At 47.1% G+C, this 18,214-nt stretch overlaps 1 protein-coding gene across 2 annotated transcripts in view; it reads right to left on the bottom strand.

Moving 5' to 3' along the window:
• ADCY2 (adenylate cyclase 2) overlaps positions 1–18,214 on the bottom strand; it is a 453,943-nt gene that overhangs the window by 416,379 nt on the left and 19,350 nt on the right. For both annotated transcript variants that reach the window (XM_088827623.1, XM_055422281.2), the window contains exon 2: positions 17,228–17,425. In XM_088827623.1, coding sequence (XP_088683749.1) covers positions 17,228–17,425 — 198 coding nt within the window. The remainder of the gene's footprint in view (positions 1–17,227; positions 17,426–18,214) is intronic.

Raw genomic sequence — 18,214 nt, 5'->3', positions numbered from 1 at the left:
GTTAAATATGGATCCCAGTGACCAAATCACACCACTGCTCAATATTACATTCCCAAGCATTGGCAGAATGCTAAAGAGTATTTTTAAAGTTTGAAAAATAGAACTCGTTTTATTACAACTAGCAAGAGAAGGCAATGGCAAGCCACTCCAGTACCCTTGCCTGGAAAATCCCATGGATGGAGGAGCCTGGTGGGCTGCAGTCCGTGGGATCGCTAAGGGTCGGACACGACTGAGCGACTTCACTTTCACTTTTCACTTTTACACATTGGAGAAGGAAATGGCAACCCACTCCAGTGTTCTTGCCTGGAGAATCCCAGGGACGGGGGAGCCTGGTGGGCTTCCGTCTATGGGGTCACACACAGTCGGACACGACTGAAGTGACTTAGCAGCAGCAGCAGCAGCAATAACACACATTTGGGTTTAAAAAAATGAGGAGGTCTATAGTGAAGCACAGGGAAGCGTGGTGTGCTGAGGTCCACGGGGTCGCAGAGTCAGACATGACTTAGCCACTGATCGATGTTGTTGTTGTTTTTTCCAGGACGGTGAACAATCACCCCACAGAGGCTGCAGGACAGCAGCGGGAGAGTCGCTGCTCTCAAAGGCTGATAACGGGGTCAGACTCCAGAAGCTGGGCTGGGACCCACCACCCGCAGCAAATCCAGGTCAAAGGCAAAGTGGTGTTCGCTAGAACTGATGTTCTTCTCATTTTATTCTCAAATGTGAAGCACAGAATAAAACCAGAATTTTTAGAAGTACAACAAATCATATGACAGCTTCTCGTAAACACAGCTCATAAACTGAACATTATGTCACAGTAGCTTTCAGTGCAGTTTCTTCATATATACCCATGTGTATATTTATGAAACACACACTGAGAAAGTCGCAGCTAGTCTTCCTTTCACATTATCCTCTCTTCTTTCCTCCAAAACCAAAAAGCAGATATTAGTGCATTATTCTTCTCATTCATATTTCTCTTATTCTTTTGATACTTGCCACTGTAATTCAATATACAGCTATATATAAAATTAGCATCACTTTGCCACTTCCTTTTCCACTCAGCTTCCAAGATTTCTCGGTGTACATATATATGTAAATCTATTTATTCCTTTGAGACTTATTTGGTATTTCATTGAACAAAAACAGTGTAACTGATTTACCCATGTCCCCACCAATTCATCTATGTACCTCCTTGGGCACACGTGTAAGGCTGCTTCTTGAATGCCTGCAAAAAAAGGAGAGTAACAGGGGCGGGTCTTTCCTTTTACATCTCTCCACCAATGTTCTTTCATAGTTAAAAAAAGAGTTTTCCCCCGTCATGCCTTATTTAAGAAACCCTTTCCTATACTGGTGTTATAGAGATTTTCTCTACATGTCTATGAAAACCCTAATGATTTACTTTTCTCATTTAGATTTTAACCCACCTAGGATTCCTATTTTCATATGGAATAAAACAGGAATCGGATTCTTTCATAAGAAAAATCAACTTCTTTCATTTGTTCATTTATATCAAGGATTCTTTTTTTTTCACTTACTGAATAGTCCACCCCACCCCACTATGTTTTAATTCCATCTCTGCTGTAAAAGACAAGTCTCTTGAGTTCTCCCTCCCCGTGGTCTACTCATCTGTACCTGGCTCAATGCGATAAAGTTATTTTTTTTAATTTTATGATAATAACCCCCCATTTATTTCCCTTCTAAAAGAACTTTGGTTCACCTGTGAACCAAAAAAAGTTATTTCATTGCTTCACCATTTTTAGAGGAGTCCATCTGTGTTACACTTCTTAAAAGATTTGGTTCTTTAGTTGCCTTCTCCATCAGAAGGTACAACAGTAATAAAAGGCTTTTTTTTTTCCCATATGAAGGGTATTAAAGGAAATACAGATTGGTGACCTAGGCATTTCATGCATGTACTATGTTCAATTTTTAAAATTCTTTTAAAAAGCAAGCTGAACAGAGACTGAATTTAATACAACTCAGCAACTGATTCCTCCATCTTATAAAAAATTAAATAATAAATCTGTGCTCAAGGAATCATCTCCTTTTTAGACTTGATAAAAACAAAAATATTACCATTCTCTTAGACCATCTCAGTAACTGCATCCTCCTCAAAGACCGTGCCTCTCTTTTAGACACTCTAAAGGCAACAGGGGACACAGCCAGAACAGTATGGCAGCTCACACGGGGTTCCAGCCTTCCACCTGCTAGGTGGTTTAGGGGAGTCACAAAGCCACTTCCCGTATCTCAGGTTTGGGGTTTTCGCTTTCTTGTTTAAAATGGGAATCACACCTCCCATTTGAGGATACTGTACCAATAATATGGAATGGAGTATGAAAATTCTTTGTGTATAAAACCTCATACACTAGTTTTACAACTTTGAAAGTGAAAGTCGCTCAGTCGTGTCTGACTCTTTGTGACCTCATGCACCGTAGCCCACCAGGCTCCTCTGTCCATGGAATTCTCCAGGCCAGAATATTGGAATGGGTAACCTTTCCTTCTCCAGGGGGTCTTTCCAACCCAGGGATTGAACCCAGGTCTCCCGCATTGCAGACGGACTCTTTACCAGCTGAGCCGCCACTGAGATGTAACTGCTGGCAGAGGCCACTCCGCACGCCAACTACAGGTGTTTCTCCAGGCATGTGTTTGGTAATTCTTTTTTCCAGTCTGTGGCGTGCATGTTCACTTTCAAAAAAGTGTCTTTGAATAGTAAAAGTTTTTACATTTTTTTATCAAATCCTACTGATCAGGGCTTTTTCTTAAAAGCTGACATCATGTGTGTGTTCTATTTAAGAAAAAGCTTCCTAACCCAAGGGTACCAAGATCTTTTCACATGTTTTCTTCTGGAAGTATTATATTTTTTAGGACTAACTTTATCCCTATGATCCATTTTGAGTTAATTTTTTATTTTCTATTTATTTTTTGCCCAAGACCATCTAATTTTTTTCAGCAGCTATTGTTGAAAAGCTTATACCTTTCCCCCCATTAAACTGGCTTGGAACACAGTCAAGAATAAATTGACTACACAGGCATGGGCTATTTCTGGATAATCTATTGTATTCTGTTGGCCTGAATGTCTATTTTCACACCAACGCTACCCTAGGTTGATTACTAGAGTTTCATAACAAATACAGAAATCCAGTAGAGCAAGATCGCCATGGTCTGCTTTTTTCATATTGCTTTTAGCTCGCCTAGGTATTGTGCATGTCCATACATATTTTAGAATCTGCTTGTGACTCTATGAAAACCATGCTGAGACTGCATCGCCTATAGAGAAGGAATTAAGGGAGAACTGCCGACTGAGCCACACTGAGTCTTCAGATCAGGAACAGAGTCTGTCTCTCCAGTTTCTCATTTCATTCATTTCTGTTCAACAAGGCCGGATATTTTTCTGCACAGAGGAGTTAAACACATTTATTCAAATATACTCCTAGGTATTTTACATTTTGATGCTGTATTAAATGATATGTTTTTCAATCGCTGGTTGAAAGATTCTCGTATCTAGGAATACAATTTATTATATGTCCGGCCTTATAAACTGCGTGCATGCTCAGTCACTTCAGTCATATCCCAACTCCTTGCAACCCTATGAACTGTAGCCTGCCATGCTTCTCTGTCCATGGGATTCTCCAGGCAAGAACACTGGAGTGGGTTGCCAACCTCACTAAACTCACTTCCTAGTTCTAGCAGCATTTTTTAAGTTCCTCAGGACTTCTAATAGAATGGACAGTGCACACACAGACAGATAAAGCCAGCCTAACTTTCTACGTTCCAGTGTCTGTGCCTTTTGACTCTTCTCCCAGCCTTATCCAGATCCCAAGTGACAGCTTTCAGTGCTTCCCTAATAAGTGTGATACTATCCGGTGCTACACTTGTTTGAAATTGCTCTTTATTGGTTTGAGGAAGTTCCTCTCTTTCTAGATTGCTGAGGGAGCTTCCAGGAGTAGGTGTTGAATTTCATCAGATATTTTCTCCGAATCTACCAAAATGATGGTAAGCACTGCAATTATTGAAATGACCTGTTAATGCGGTAAATCACATGCATTGGTTTTTGAATGTTAAACCAACTCGGCATTCTTGATATAAACTCCACTGTTTTGCTGGACTAAATTTACTAAAAATTTTTAAAGAATTTTTACATCTATGTTCAAGAGAGAGACTGATCTGTAGTTTCCTTTCCTTGTAATATCTTTGGCTTTGGTATCAGAGTAACGCTGGCCTCATGACATGAGTTGGGAAGTATGTTCCTTCTTTTTGCAGAGGAACTTGCATAGTTGGGATTATTTCACCCTTAAGTTTTAGTAGAACTCGCCAGGGAAGGCATTTGGGTCTGAAATTTCCTTTGTGGGAAGATATTTAATAACATGTTCAAATTATTTCACCTATATAGAGCAATTTAATTTTCTATTTCTTCTTGAATGAGCTTCAATAATCTGCTTTCCAAAGAATTTGTCCATTTCATCTAGATTGTGGAACTTAACGGCGTAACACTGTTTATAATATTTCCTTATCTTCTTGTTAAGTGTGTAGGATATGTAGGAACAATCTTTCTCACATTTCCAACCTGGTGATTTTGTCTTCTATCTTTATTTCTGATTAGTCTGGATAGAGATTTATCAATTTTATGGATATCCCTAAAGAACTGGTTTTGACTTCACTGATTATTGTTTATTGATCTTCTGTCCACAACTTTTTTTTGAAACTCCTTTTTATTTCCTTTCTTCTAATTTGTACTCCTTTTCCAAGTTTCTTATGTTGAAAGCTTCAGTTGTCGATTTGAGCCCTTTCCTCTTTCATACTATAAACATCCAATGCTGTAAATTTCTAAGTGCCATTTTAGGTGCCCCCTACAAACTGCGATCCATCACGTGTTCATTTCATTCAACCCAACATACTTTTCAAATCCCCTTGTAATTTCTTCTTGGCCTTCAGGGTCATTTAGAAATTGGTTGTCTAGTTTCCAAATATTGACTGATATTTCAAACTCTTTTAAATCACCGATTTCTAATTTAAGTCCATTATGGCCAAAGCACAAGCTTTGTGCAAAAAGCGATCCCTTTAAACTCAACAGGACTTTTATGATCTAGAATATGGTCTCTCTTGGTAAACATTCCACATGTGTTGAAAAGAAAACATATTCTGCATGGTTGGGTGGAGAACTCAAAAAATATCAATCAGATCAACTTTTCTGGTGATATTTATGAATCGTCTATATCCTTATTGATTTTCTTTCTTATTGTCTCATCTGTTGGAGATAGGGTGTTTCAGTCTCTGTGTTAGATATGGGTTTTCACATTATTTGGATCTCTCTAAGGTGCACAAGTTTCTGGAACCATGAGGTCTTCTTGATGAACTGATTCCCCTTCATTACTGAAGAATCTGTCCTTCCTGCTTGCTCTCTAGGCCTTGTGTGTTTGCTCAGTCGTGTTCCCCTCTTTCATGACCCTATGAACTGTAATCCACCAGGCAAGACTCAGGGACCCTCTACAAATCTTCAGAGCTCCCTCTGCTTCTGCAGTTTTCTCATCTCTTGGTTTTTCCGCCCTGAGCATTTCAGCACCATCACCTTTCCAAACTCTGATTTCTGGTTTTTCAACTCTCTGAAATTGCTGGGTGAGGATGATGCTAGCGACTGCTGAGCAAAGGAAATCTGATCTACCGAATACCGAGGAAGCTAAGTAAGGTGTTGCTTAGCAACTCAATAGGAAATAATTTAAACTGTGGATGTATTTTTTTTTCCTGAGAACTTGCTGCTCCAGCCTGGAGTCTAGAATTCATCCCCCTTCACACAGGCAGCTCCCCTGCATGCACACGTGGGTACGTACACACAGTCCCCACCTTACAATTACAAGTTCTATTATTCACCAGCTCCCATGAATATGTCTCTTTGGATATAACAACAACATCCACGATTCAAGGTCAAAGTCACTGGAAGTCTACGACAAATACAGCATTTTATAAACTCATCTGGCAGATACAAGGCACACAATGCAGGAAGCCCTAAGATATCACCATCAAAGACGTCTCCGTTTAATGAGTCAGTAACAGATGTGCTGGAAGCTTACAGAACATTCTTCCTCCCCTGTAAAGTTCCAGCTCTTTCAGGAAAACACTACAGACTCCAGACTATAAGCATGATTCCTTCTTCTGACCTCACACTAACTTCTCCAGAGGCCGTGAGAGCTGCACATACAGGATCAGGATCCTTGTGACAGTGGCCACCCCTCAGGGCACGCGTACCTTACGGGAAGAGTGGGCCACCCAGGAAAAGGACTTTTGAGCCTGAAGGGTTTTTCCAACAGGGAAGGAAGGGCCTGGTTACTAGTACACAGAAGGCAAGACAGATCCAGATGAGAAAACTAGCAGAAGTGAAACTACAGGGAATCTGTTAATAAGAGCTATATTCACTTCAGTATAAAAGCAATCGTTGATTTCCAAACAATAATACTGACTAACATGGACACGTGGACATTTGATCCCTGGGCCAAAATGTCCCATTTCTCTTACTGACTCGTCCGATGAATGAAAATACCTCCAGATGGGAATATCACTAGCAATTCAGAACAGTGATATGATTAATTTTCGGCATCTCTGAAGCAATAGCTCCCCCCACCCCATGAAGTTTTTCCAGATCGCATGCAACCCCAAAGTGATTCAGAAAGAACAATCCAGAATTCCCAAATGCCCCCATTCCTCGACACACAATAGTTCACCATTTGCCGAGGCACCACAGGGTCGCCAAAAACAAGAGGTGGTTGGAGCTGACGTGTGACGATCACGGTGCCAGAAGGTCGGGTTCAACCCTGGCTCTGCCCCTCGCTGTGTGCCTCTGGGAAAGCTGCTGCACCTGTCTGGGTTTCAGCTTTGTCATCTTCAAATTGCAGGTAATGATAGTATTGTCTTCACAGGGTCTCACAGACCAGGCAGTCACGGACGTAAAGCAACTGAATGGGGCCTGGAGCACGGAAGAACCGGGATCCAGGAAATAGCGTCTCTCCTCGTCACCGGGGAGGGATGAGCAGAGCGCATGTGTCCACTCGTTCGCTTAGTTCGTCGGGTATCTGCAGTGTGATCTCCATGTGTCTGAAACCGTGCAACATGCTGGGAACAGAGTAGCAAACAAAAATGCCTCCAGGGCCACTCGGCCTTCAACATAAATGCTGACCTGGGGGCAGGGCAGAGTGAGGACCACAAAGCCCCGAGGTGAGAACGGCAGCATCCCTTCTGTGGTCAAATAACCACTGAAGGGCAGATGCCAATCTTAAGGACCCCAGCTTAGCCTCCTCTAGAGAAAAGCACGGGAGGAGATAAAAGAAGAAGGGAACACGCAGACTGTTCCAGAAACACCAACAGAACTGTCTACTCAAGCAGGGTCGCGGGGTTGGGGCTGGGAAGCCCCAGGGAGGGTGGTGACACGTTCCCAGTTCACTGCAAGCCTGTGTGGTTTTCCCAATGCTCAGGCTGGGAACACACGGTAGAGAGAATATAGAAATGCCACCTCCACGCTCAACAGCCAGAAATACGTGGGAATCTCAAAATAACTACCCTTCGGGCTGCGTCCAGCTGTGCTGCGCTTCCTTCAAATTCACACTTCATCAGTATGTCCCTGGCCTTTGTTTGTTTTTTTTTTTAAAAGCAGGGGGGTTAGGGAAAAAAAAAACAAATCTATATCTTTGTCATTTAATGACATAATTTATATATTACTTTACATTTTTCTCAGATTTGTTCTTTTTCATATTGAGTCCAAAATGTTTCCTGAGAAACCGCTGAGGTGCACAGAAGCGCCCAGAGATGGTTTTCTTGGCTCCCCAGGAACACGCTGGGGTTTCTCCTTTCATTCCTAGGCTACTCGGTTCTTTAATAGCTTTCCAAGTCACTGCGCTTACAAACCGTCCCTGTACCATTTCAAAGCCGACGAGAGGCCTTTCTTTTCTTTCATTTTCACCCTTTTCTCAAAAATAAAAAAAATGATGTTTGAGCACTGATGTCCTATTTTTGTAGGAAAACACACATGGGAACATGCTGAATGGCTGGCATCCTTTTAGGTAACAGGACAAAGAAAGTCCCTTCTTCCCGGAGCAAAATGTTAGCCGTTCACGTTGGTAAGTTAACAAATCTATACAGTAACACAACCTGGTCTCCCTGCCAAGGCAGAAATGGGGCTGCCAGAAATGGAAGTTTTGATTTAACTCTATTCAGTGAGCCCTTCGTATGAGGGAAGCAGAACTCTGGAATCAAACACAAGGACAGCTCACTCTCTGGTCCTCACTTGGCCAATCCCGGGACCACAGGCGAACATCAGCCGTCGTGGACAACTGCTTTCCTGACCCGCCACCTTCTCAACAGTCTTCTTATCTCAAAGGGAAGGTCCTAACACAGGGGTTTTTCAGCTGAGATGCAATGGATATGCCTTGTTAGAAGATCATAAACTAAAACATCACTAGGGTTTCCCTGGTGTCTCAGTGGCCAAGAATCTGCCTGTCAATTCAGGAGACACTGGTTCAATCTCTAGTCGGGGAAGTTCCCACAGGCCATGGAGCAACGAAGTCGGTGCGCCGGAACTATGGAATCTACACGCTGCACCAACTGAAGCCCGCGTGCGTAAAGCCTGTGCTCTGTAACAAGAAAAGCCACGGTGGGGAGGAGCCCATGCTCCACAACTAGGCAGCAGCGCCCGCTCACCGCAACTAGAGAAAGACAGTGTGCAGCAGCAAACACCCAGCGCGGGTGAAAATAAATAAATAAATTACATATATATGTATATCACCTAAAAGTTAAGGCTTCACCAAGTGAACCAAAGATAACCACAAAAAAGGAAAATGTCATGTCAGGCCCACAAAAACCCCAAAGAAGCATTTTCCTTATCAGACAAGCGGAGCAAACCAACCTAACGTGCAAACATTCGTCCATGATGCTCTGCTTGTCTACAAGGCAATGTGCTCAATCACAGGTCACTTTCTCTTTCTGTTCCTGAGTGTGGATGATTGATTTCACAGGCTAGTCACACATAAGAACGTTTCTACTTCTGCAGACCCTGGTTTGAAAATGGGTCACAAAGCTCCACAGCATACATTTAATCTCCAGGTGGACTTGCAGTTTAAGTGAAAGTCAACAACAAGAGCTGCTGTCAAATATCTGAGAGTGGGAGGTAAATATGAGAGCCAACAGGCCCCGAGATGGGACTGGCTTCCTGCAGCAGGAGACTGTCCTCCTAGGCAACAGGGTGCCTTCCATGAAATGACATCTATCACGAGTTGAATGGTGTCCTCCCCAAAGATGTGTTCAAATCCTCACCCCTGATTCTCTGTGACCGCACGGACTGGAGCTCACCAGGACAAATTCCCCTGTTCCATGGAATTCTTCAGGCAAGAACACTGGAGCGGGTTACCATTTCCTATTCCACGGGATCTGACCGACCCAGGGATCAAACTCACGTCTCCTGCACTGGCAGGTGAATTCTTTACCACTGAGCCACCTGAGAAGCCGCACCTGTGAATGTGACCTTCTTTAAAATCAGGGTCTTTGCAAACATGGTCAAGTAAGCAGAAATCATGAGGGTTCCCTAAGTCCAATATGATGGGTGGCCTTATAAGAATCGGAGAGACCCAGGGAGAAGAGTGCCATGTGAAGATGGAGACAGGTATTGAAGAGGCCTGTCTACCATCCACACAGTTTCCTGGCAGCCACGTGATGCTGGGAGAGGCAAGGAAAGGTCGGCCCTGGAGCCTTCAGGGGAGCGTGACACTGTCCATATCTTGATTTTGGACTTTACGCTCCAGAGCTGGGAGCCACTATTTGTCAACTGTGATGAGGCCTCTCTGGATAGGACTTGGCTATCAGAAAGGCTGCTCAGACAGGAAGAGCTGCTGTGCCATGTGACGGCCCCAGGCACGTGCAGAAGAGGGGACTGGGGACCCCAGATGTGCTGCCACTAATGTCTTTAGAAAAACAAAAATGATCCCTTCACCTAAAGGAACACAGGAGACTGATACCTTGTTTCCTCCTCTCCTGCTGCTGCTGCTGAGTTGCTTTAGTCGTGTCCTGACCCTGTGCGACTCCATAGACGGCAGCCCACCAGGCTCCGCCGTCCCTGGGATCCTCCAGGCAAGAACACTGGAGTGGGTTGCCATTTCCTTCTCCAATGCATGAAAGTGAAAAGTGAAAGTGAAGGCGCTCAGTCGTGCCTGACTCGTAGTGACCCCATGGACTGCAGCCCACCAGGCTCCTCTGTCCCTGGGATTCTCCAGGCAAGAGTACTGGAGTGGGGTGCCACTTCCTTCTCCTAGCCGAGTTCAAATTTTTCACGTGGTTTCCAACCATTCAGGAAAAGAAGGTCAAATGTGTTGATAGCACCTCCACCTTTTGATCATGGGGAGGTCATCTCGCACATGATGGGGAGGGGGCGGTGGTGGTGGTGGTTTAGTGGCTAAGACGTGTGCAACTCTTGTGACCCCATGGACTGTAGCCCACCAGGTTCTTCTGTCCATGGAATTCTCTAGGCAAAAATACTGGAGTGGGTTGCCACTTCCTTCTCCAATGGGCGGTGGGCAGGGGATTTCGGCAAACCCAGTCCAAGCTGAAGCGGGCGGGCAGACCGTCCCTGCAGAGCTGTGTGTGTACATGTGCATGCACGCGCTCACACATGCACGCAGGTATGTGCACTCAGCTGGAACCCCCAACTCTGCAATTTACCACCCAGCTTCCCTCCGATTGTTGGGAACCACCAACAAAATGTCATTTTTAAATAATTCTCATCCAGGAGGCAGCTGCATGGAACACATGTCAGCTGGGTGGGGGTGATGGCAGCATGAGCTGGGAGGGGACCCAAATCGGGGGTGACACAATCTGAATTAAAACTACCAGTGATTCCAGGTCTCCACACGGCGCAGTCAGGGCTGGGAGGGCAAAGCCACCAGTGTCTTCTCCAGGTTTTCCTTATTTCACCAGCGGCTGCTTCCAAACCACATCAATGCCCAACCTCCAAACCTGCCACCCTTTCTCCAGCGGGTACATTCTCCAGGCCACACACTGAAAAATCATGCCTCTCTGATCAAAAGCAGAACCAGCAGTCTGAAGTGGTGCCCTGGCCACTCAGAACAGTTCCACCTACTGAGCCTCTAAGAACTGCGTCTTTAAAAGACAACATGGACAGGCAGCCTTGGTAAACACAGAGTTTCTCAGACTCGGCCCTGCAGACACTCGGGCTGGGTGATCCTTAGAGATGCTGCTGGCCTGTGCTTTGTAGTCGGTTTGTCGGATTCACAGCAGCATCTCTGGCTTCTATGTACTAGGTGACCCCTAACCAGGCTGTGACAGTCAGAGACATTGCCAGACTAGGAAATGTCCCTGAGGGTGAAACTGCTCTCAGTTGAGAACTACTGGGATCCCAGGTAAGACTGGACTCTGGAGTCAGACCCCCTGGGTTCAGATCTCCTGTTCCGATCACTCCCAGCAGCCTGGCTGTGATCAAGGGACCTGTGTGGAAGTCTAGGTGCTGGGTGAGCTCAGGTACCACGGCACCCACCCCACAGAGCTACAAAAGGATGGAATGGGTTTGCAGAGGGAAAGCACCCAGAATGGGCGGCGCCGTCCAGACGACACCGGTGCTGGCAGCTCCAGTTCTGGGTTGTGTGCTGGCTGCTGATGGCTGCAAGCAGGACTCCATCCACATGTGCAGGGAGAACCAACCTCACCAGAGCGAGATCAGCCTTTGCCCTAGGCTCCTGGGAGTGGATCTCTCCCAGGAATGCCCCGCCAACAGGACTCTGCGTCCCTGGAGGCTCTGGCCAGCAGACCATCTGAGACGTGATTCAGGAAGAAGGCTTAGGGCCACACAGAGTCTGCTCTGTCTACAGAGGAGCTGAGACCCACAGCTAGCCATGCAGGGGGCACGCGATGAGTCCCAGGCAAAGCCTGGGCACACGAAGCTCTGATGATGCTCCCAGGGAGGCGCTATTCCCCGTGCATGGCGCAACATGCTGCAGCTAGGAGGGCATGGCTGTCATGTCTCCAGATGGACCGGACAACAGACGCTCCACACTCTGCAGTTCTCCTGAACACTCCCCTTGGCTGATGCTAAACTGTGTTCTTTTTAAGAAACCATGCGTGTGTGCTAAGTCGCTTCAGTCACATCCGACCCTTTGTGATCACATGGACTGTAGCCCACCAGGCTCCTCTGTCCATGGGAGTCTCCAGGCAAGAATACTGGAGTGGGTTGCCATGTCCTGCCCCAAGGGATCTTCCCCACCCAGGGATCAAACCCAGGGCTCTCACAGCTCCTGCATTGGCAGGTGGGTTCTTTACCACTAGCACCACCGGGGAAATCTGTAAACATGAGTATTATCAGCTTTCAAAGGGTTCTGTAGGTCCTTCTGCAAGTTATTGAACGTCACAGGGGTCTTGGGATCCCCGAACTTGCCACTGTTGTCGGCGGTGAGGGGGGCCCCGTGTGGACTGTCCCCATCGGTGCAGCCCAGCCACTCCTCACAACAGCACTGGGCGTGGAAGCATACTCTCTGGGATCAAGCCTGGAGCTCACTCCCTCGAGCGCAGTGGACTTACTGACACTTCTCGGAGGTCAGGATGTCAGCGTTCATCAAGGGGCCTGCATCTGTGACGCTGACACCAAAAGAGGCCAGAGAGTCAACTTTGGGTTCACCGGGCAGAATGACCGCAGTTCAGGTCCCCTCCTGAACGATCAGGAGTGTTGGGATGGAGTTCAGACTCCAGCGGAGGAATGGGGCTCAAGTGGCCTCGTCTGTTTTTGTTTTTATCCCTTGCATTTAGTATTTTACTGGAGGTTCTAATGGTGTGCCTGGAGAATCCCATGGACAAAGCCCTGCTGGGCTACAGTCCACGGGGTCGCAAAGAGTCGGACACAACGGAGCGACTAACACACACTAACGATGCGTACATGTCAAGAAAAAGAAATAAGACGTTAACACTGGAATCAAAGAAGCTTCCCATTCATGGACAACATGGACACTTACAGAGAAAAACCACAGGATGAGCGCCAATCACTTAGCTCAAGTAATTTCTCAGGTATTTGGACAAGCAACAAGGATCTACCATCCAGCACAGGGAATTCTGCTCAGTGTTATATAAGAAGCTAAATGGGAAAATTCTTTGAAAAAGAACATGTACATATTCCCTCTCCTCCACCCCTGGGACCCAGCTCAACTCTTCTCTTGCATACCGCACCTCCTTCCAAGTGGGCGCGTCCAGCCCCGTGTTCTGTGTGCACGTGCTCAGTCTCTCAGTCGTGTCCGACTCGCTGTGACCCCAAGGGCTGTAGCCCACAAGGCTCCTCAGTCCATGGGATTTCCCGGACAATAATACTGGAATAGGTTGCCATTTCCTGCTCCAGGGGATCTGCCTAACCCAGGGTCAAACCCGCATCTTACCACTAGCATCACCTGGGAAGCCCTTAATCAACTGTGTGTGTGTGTGTGTGTGTAATCAACTGTGTGTGTGTGTAATCAACTGTGTGTGTGTAATCAACTGCGTGTGTGTGTGTGTGTAATCAACTGCGTGTGTGTGTGTAATCAACTGCGTGTGTGTGTGTGATAAACTGCGTGTGTGTGTGATCAACTGTGTGTGTGTAATCAACTGCGCGTGTGTGTGTGTGTGTAATCAACTGTGTGTGTGTGTATAATCAACTGTGTGTGTGTGTGTAATCGACTGCGTGTGTGTGTGTGTGTGTGTGTGTAATCAACTGTGTGTGTGTGTGTATTAGTTGCTCAGTCGTGTCCATCTCTATGCAACCCCATGGACTATAGCCCACCAGGTTCCTCCATCCATGGGATTCTCCAGGGAAGAATACTGGAGTGGGTTGTCATGCCCTCCTCCTATACTCCAATATAAACTACAAAGTTAAAAGAATAAATTAATTAGTTCAAAGTGGCCCTCTTCTGGCAAGAGGTGTGAGCAGCCGCACAGCATGAGGCAAATGGCCCCGAACAGCTGTGCCCCTAGAGATGTGTCCAGGCCATGGGGGAGGCCGGCCTCCCAGCCTGCCCCATTGACAGGGCTGAGGCTTCACACAGGAGCCCACTGTGCCCAGGGTCCTGGCAGCGTGAGGCCGGCAACCCTGACGTCGGTGGGATCATGGGCAGGGCCAAGGTGAAAAATCTCAGCACGAGGTTGTAAACAACAGCATCCAAGCTAAAGCCAAGAAAAACAGCCAACCAACCAACAGCTGGGAAGTCGATCTCAAGTAAATGGAAGGCAAGTGAAAGCGAAAATGTCAGTCGCTCAGTTGTGTCTGACTCTTTGCGACCCCATGGGCTGTAGCCTGCCAGGTTTCCCTGTCCATGGAATTTCCCAGCAAAGAATACTGGAGTGGGTTGCCATCGCCTTCTCCAGGGGATCTTCCTGACCCAGGGATCGAATTCCGGTTCCCTGCAGTAGAGGTAGACTCTTTACTGCCTGAGCCACCTTAGCAAGTAAAATGACTCTGAAAAAAGGATGCTGAAGACGCTCAAGCTCATCACTGACTCAACGAACGTGACTTTGAGCAAACTCCAGGAGCTGGTGATGGACAGGGAGGCCTGGCGTGCTGCGGTCCACGGGGTCGCAGAGTCGGACACGACTGAGCGACTGAACAAGAATGAAGATGCTTAAAGAGATTCCTTACAAACGGGCTGAGAGCAGCAATGAAACCCAAGCGCGCGTCGTAAAACCAGAGGATGAGTGAAAACAGAAGCAAGTGGACACGCACACACAGATCCAACAGCAACAGACGGGAAGGGAAAGACCCAGCTACTAAGGCGAGCCCCGTGCCGGCAGCTCAGGTGCCACTGACGGCCGGCGCCCGCAGGTGCAGAGCCACAACAAGGAGCAGCCACACCCGCGGGGACGGAGCCTACGCTCTCCGGGCGAGACAGTGATGAACAGAGGGGGCTATGAAGCAGGCTCTGCGAACGGCCCCGAGTGCTGAGGGGAGACCAGCGAGGGTGGGGGTCGCCTGGTGGGAGGGCAGCCAGACACCTGGGGAAGCCCGCAGATGAGGTTAATGAAGGGAACGCGCGAGTGTCCACCGATCACGACAGAGTCTGTCATTCACGCGAAAAGGGAAGCTCAGAGAATTCTGAACAGGAGTATTTGTCCTTCCAGACAGGAAGGTGAAAGTCGCTCAGTCGTGTCCGACTCTTTGCGACCCCACGGACTGTACAGTCCATGGAGTTCTCCAGGCCAGAATACTGGAGTGGGTAGCCTTTCCCTTCTCCAGGGGATCTTCCCAACCCAGGGATTGAACCCAGGTCTCCTACCTTGCAGGCAGATTGTTTACCAGCTGAGCCACCAGGGAAGTCCAAGAATACTGGAGTGGGTAGCCTATCCCTTCTCCAGGAGATCTTCCCGAACCAGGAATCAAACCAGGGTCTCCTGCACTGCAGGCGGATACTTGACCAACTGAGCTATGAGGGAAGCCTCCAGACAGGAAGGCTTCTTCGAAAGCTCGGTTGTTAAAAGGTGGCCGCGGTGCTAGGAGAGACCCAGGGTCCGTGCCCCAGATGGCAAAGGATGCTCTTAACCTGCTTCCTGCTTCTGTTCTCAGGCACCGGGGTGACGGCGGACGGACAGTGGACCACGGGTGCCGCTGAGAGCAGCAGGCGAGAGCGTGCGCGGACAAACGGCGAGCAGAGGCGTGGGGTGGGGGGCGCCCAGCGCTGCAAAAGGCTTGAGTTGGGGAACGAGGAGGAGATGCAGAGGAGCGTCTCTGAGCACGGGAGCCTCTTCGGGGAGAGGGTCAGCATCGTCTCCATCTGGGCCCCCAGTCTCAGCATCCTTTACAGCCAGAGAGACCAACCCGAGTTCATTCTGCCCAGCGTCTCCCTTTGCAGAAGGAACTGAGGGTCAAAGACGAGGATGCTTTGTCTGAGATCATGGGACAGAACTCTCCAGAAACCACATTCTTGGGCTCCCCGAGGGCTCTCTCCAGCTCAGGCCCCTGCCCTGGCACTCAAACCCTTTTTTTTTTTCTCTTTCTTTTTTATTTTTCAAATTTTGAAAGTATGATAACACATTTACAGGAAACTTGAAAAATACAAAACAAAGGTACACATAGTTCTACTAGATACTACAATTATTTTTTAAGGAGATGAATTAAGGGTTTTGGTTGGGAGTTTCAATATGAAACAGTCAAAAATTAATAGAAGGGACAGACGGGAAAGTAGAAGGACACTATAGACCTGAAAAGCACTATGAACCATTTCAACATAACTAAGATTGACACAACGTTCACACCACAGCAGGATATAGATTCTATTCAAGCTCCCACAGACTATAAACGAAGGACACAAAACAAGGTGCAAAAATTGCATGGTCTAAAGGTACTGAAATCAGACAGAGTCGGTTCTCTTTTCACTATGGAATTACGTTAGAGATCAATATCAAAAGATAATTGAAAGTAACACACGCACGGGCACTTGAATCCTTTTGTGTGTTCTACATTGAGTCTCTCCTCGGCCTCCCCAGCAATTCTGAGGAGTCTCCTAACGCGGTTCCCGCGCCTCTCCCTCCCCAGGCTCTAGGCCCCCGCAGCTCAGCAACAGCCCCCTTGGCACTTGCTTTCCTCTCTCCCTCTATGGTGACAGAACCCCTTGGCGTCAATTACAAGCCTGAAGCTAGTAACTAGGATACCCGCACCCACGCCTGGAACCATTTGATCAAGCGGCCAGCAGACGAGAGCCACGTGGCCCCAGCACAAGGGGGAAAGCCCACTGGACTACAGTCTCCTAAAGACCTAGCATCCCCCAGACATGGCCCTCTTCTAAACCAAGAGCCTCCTGGGTTCAACATGAGGAACGGCAGGTCTCCCTGCTGCTATGACATCATCATGTTGACACCAAATCTGGGGATCTGGTCCCTGAGCAAAGAGTTCAAGTTCAGTCTTTGCGACTTCAAGGCAAGGGTGTGGTGCCCACCCCAGGGGGATTCCAGAACAATGGGAGACTCGAGGGGCTAGAGGAGAAGGAAGTACTAAGGCGCAGTGCAAGTTGCAAAACACAGCCTCAGCCGTCGGAAACAGGTGACAAGGTGAGCCTGGGCAGCTCCCTGACGGCGGGCAGGTCTGACGAGTTAAAATGGGCGCCGGGTGACTTCACCCTGCAGAGCCCCATGGTCCAGCTATTTCCAAAGATGGTCTTCTCAGCCTCTGTTTACAGTTTGGGGCCAGGCGTACAGAACCTGGTATGTCACAGATCAAAATACAGAAAGCATTTCGACATCTTACCTGGTCCCAGGGAGAGACGGTGCCCCCGAAACACATGAACAAGTAGCCCATGGCCATGAGACAGATCCATATCACCAAGGAGAACAGGCGCAGCAGCTTCTTAAACACCGACTCGATGCACACCAGGATGAAGATCGCAAAGAAAATCGCCAGGGCAGTCGGAACTGTGATTAAAAATGCCACGTGGTCTTCAACTTCCTAAGGAGAGAAAAAAAAAATCATCGCAAAGGGACAATTTAGAAAGCCCGTGGCACCCATGGCTTGCTATTAATATAGAAATGTTATCGACATCAGTCAAGGTCGAAACAGATCAGGTTTTAAAAGGGACTTTAGAAGTAGAAAAATCTGAACTTTCGAAAATTTAAGTTTCTTATTAAATAACTACGTTTTTTTACATAAATAACCCAATACTGGGCTTCTCAGGTGGCTAAGTGGTAAAGAATCCTCCTGCCAGTGCAAGAGAAGTAGGTTCAATGCCTGGGTTGGGAAGATCCCCTGGAGGAGGAAATGGCAACCCACTCCAGTATTCTTGCCTGGGAAATCCCATGGACAGAGGAACCTGGTGGGCTGCAGTCCATGGGGTCTCAAAGAGTCGGACAGGACAGAGTGCATAAGCACACAGGATCCAGGACTGGATATTTAAATTACACAAAACAGCCCTGCCATCGAATTCAAATTCTCCCTGATAAACAAAGAAATGGATTTCAATCAAAAGTGAATGCAAGAACACAGAACGTAAGGATAAAATAAGGCAAACAACTTCAGACAATCAGATATGCTCTAATCCTAGGAAATTAAGGCCTGCAAATGGTTTTGAAATGGTTTATTTAAAAAAAAAAAACCTAAATACTATCTTGGATTCTAAAGCTAGAAGCTTTTCTTTTAATGCATTGCAATTAATGTTTTAACAAGATCATAGGTTAATAGAAAAGGGTCAGAAAGTACTAAAAATAGAAGATGAGAGAGTGGGAGGTATTTGAAGACTGC

This window comes from Moschus berezovskii, chromosome 18, assembly GCF_049115385.1.
Source record: "Moschus berezovskii isolate FMDL1 chromosome 18, NW_MosBer_1.0, whole genome shotgun sequence".
NCBI classification, from domain to species: domain Eukaryota; kingdom Metazoa; phylum Chordata; class Mammalia; order Artiodactyla; family Moschidae; genus Moschus; species Moschus berezovskii.
This window is presented reverse-complemented; position numbering and strand designations above follow the sequence as displayed.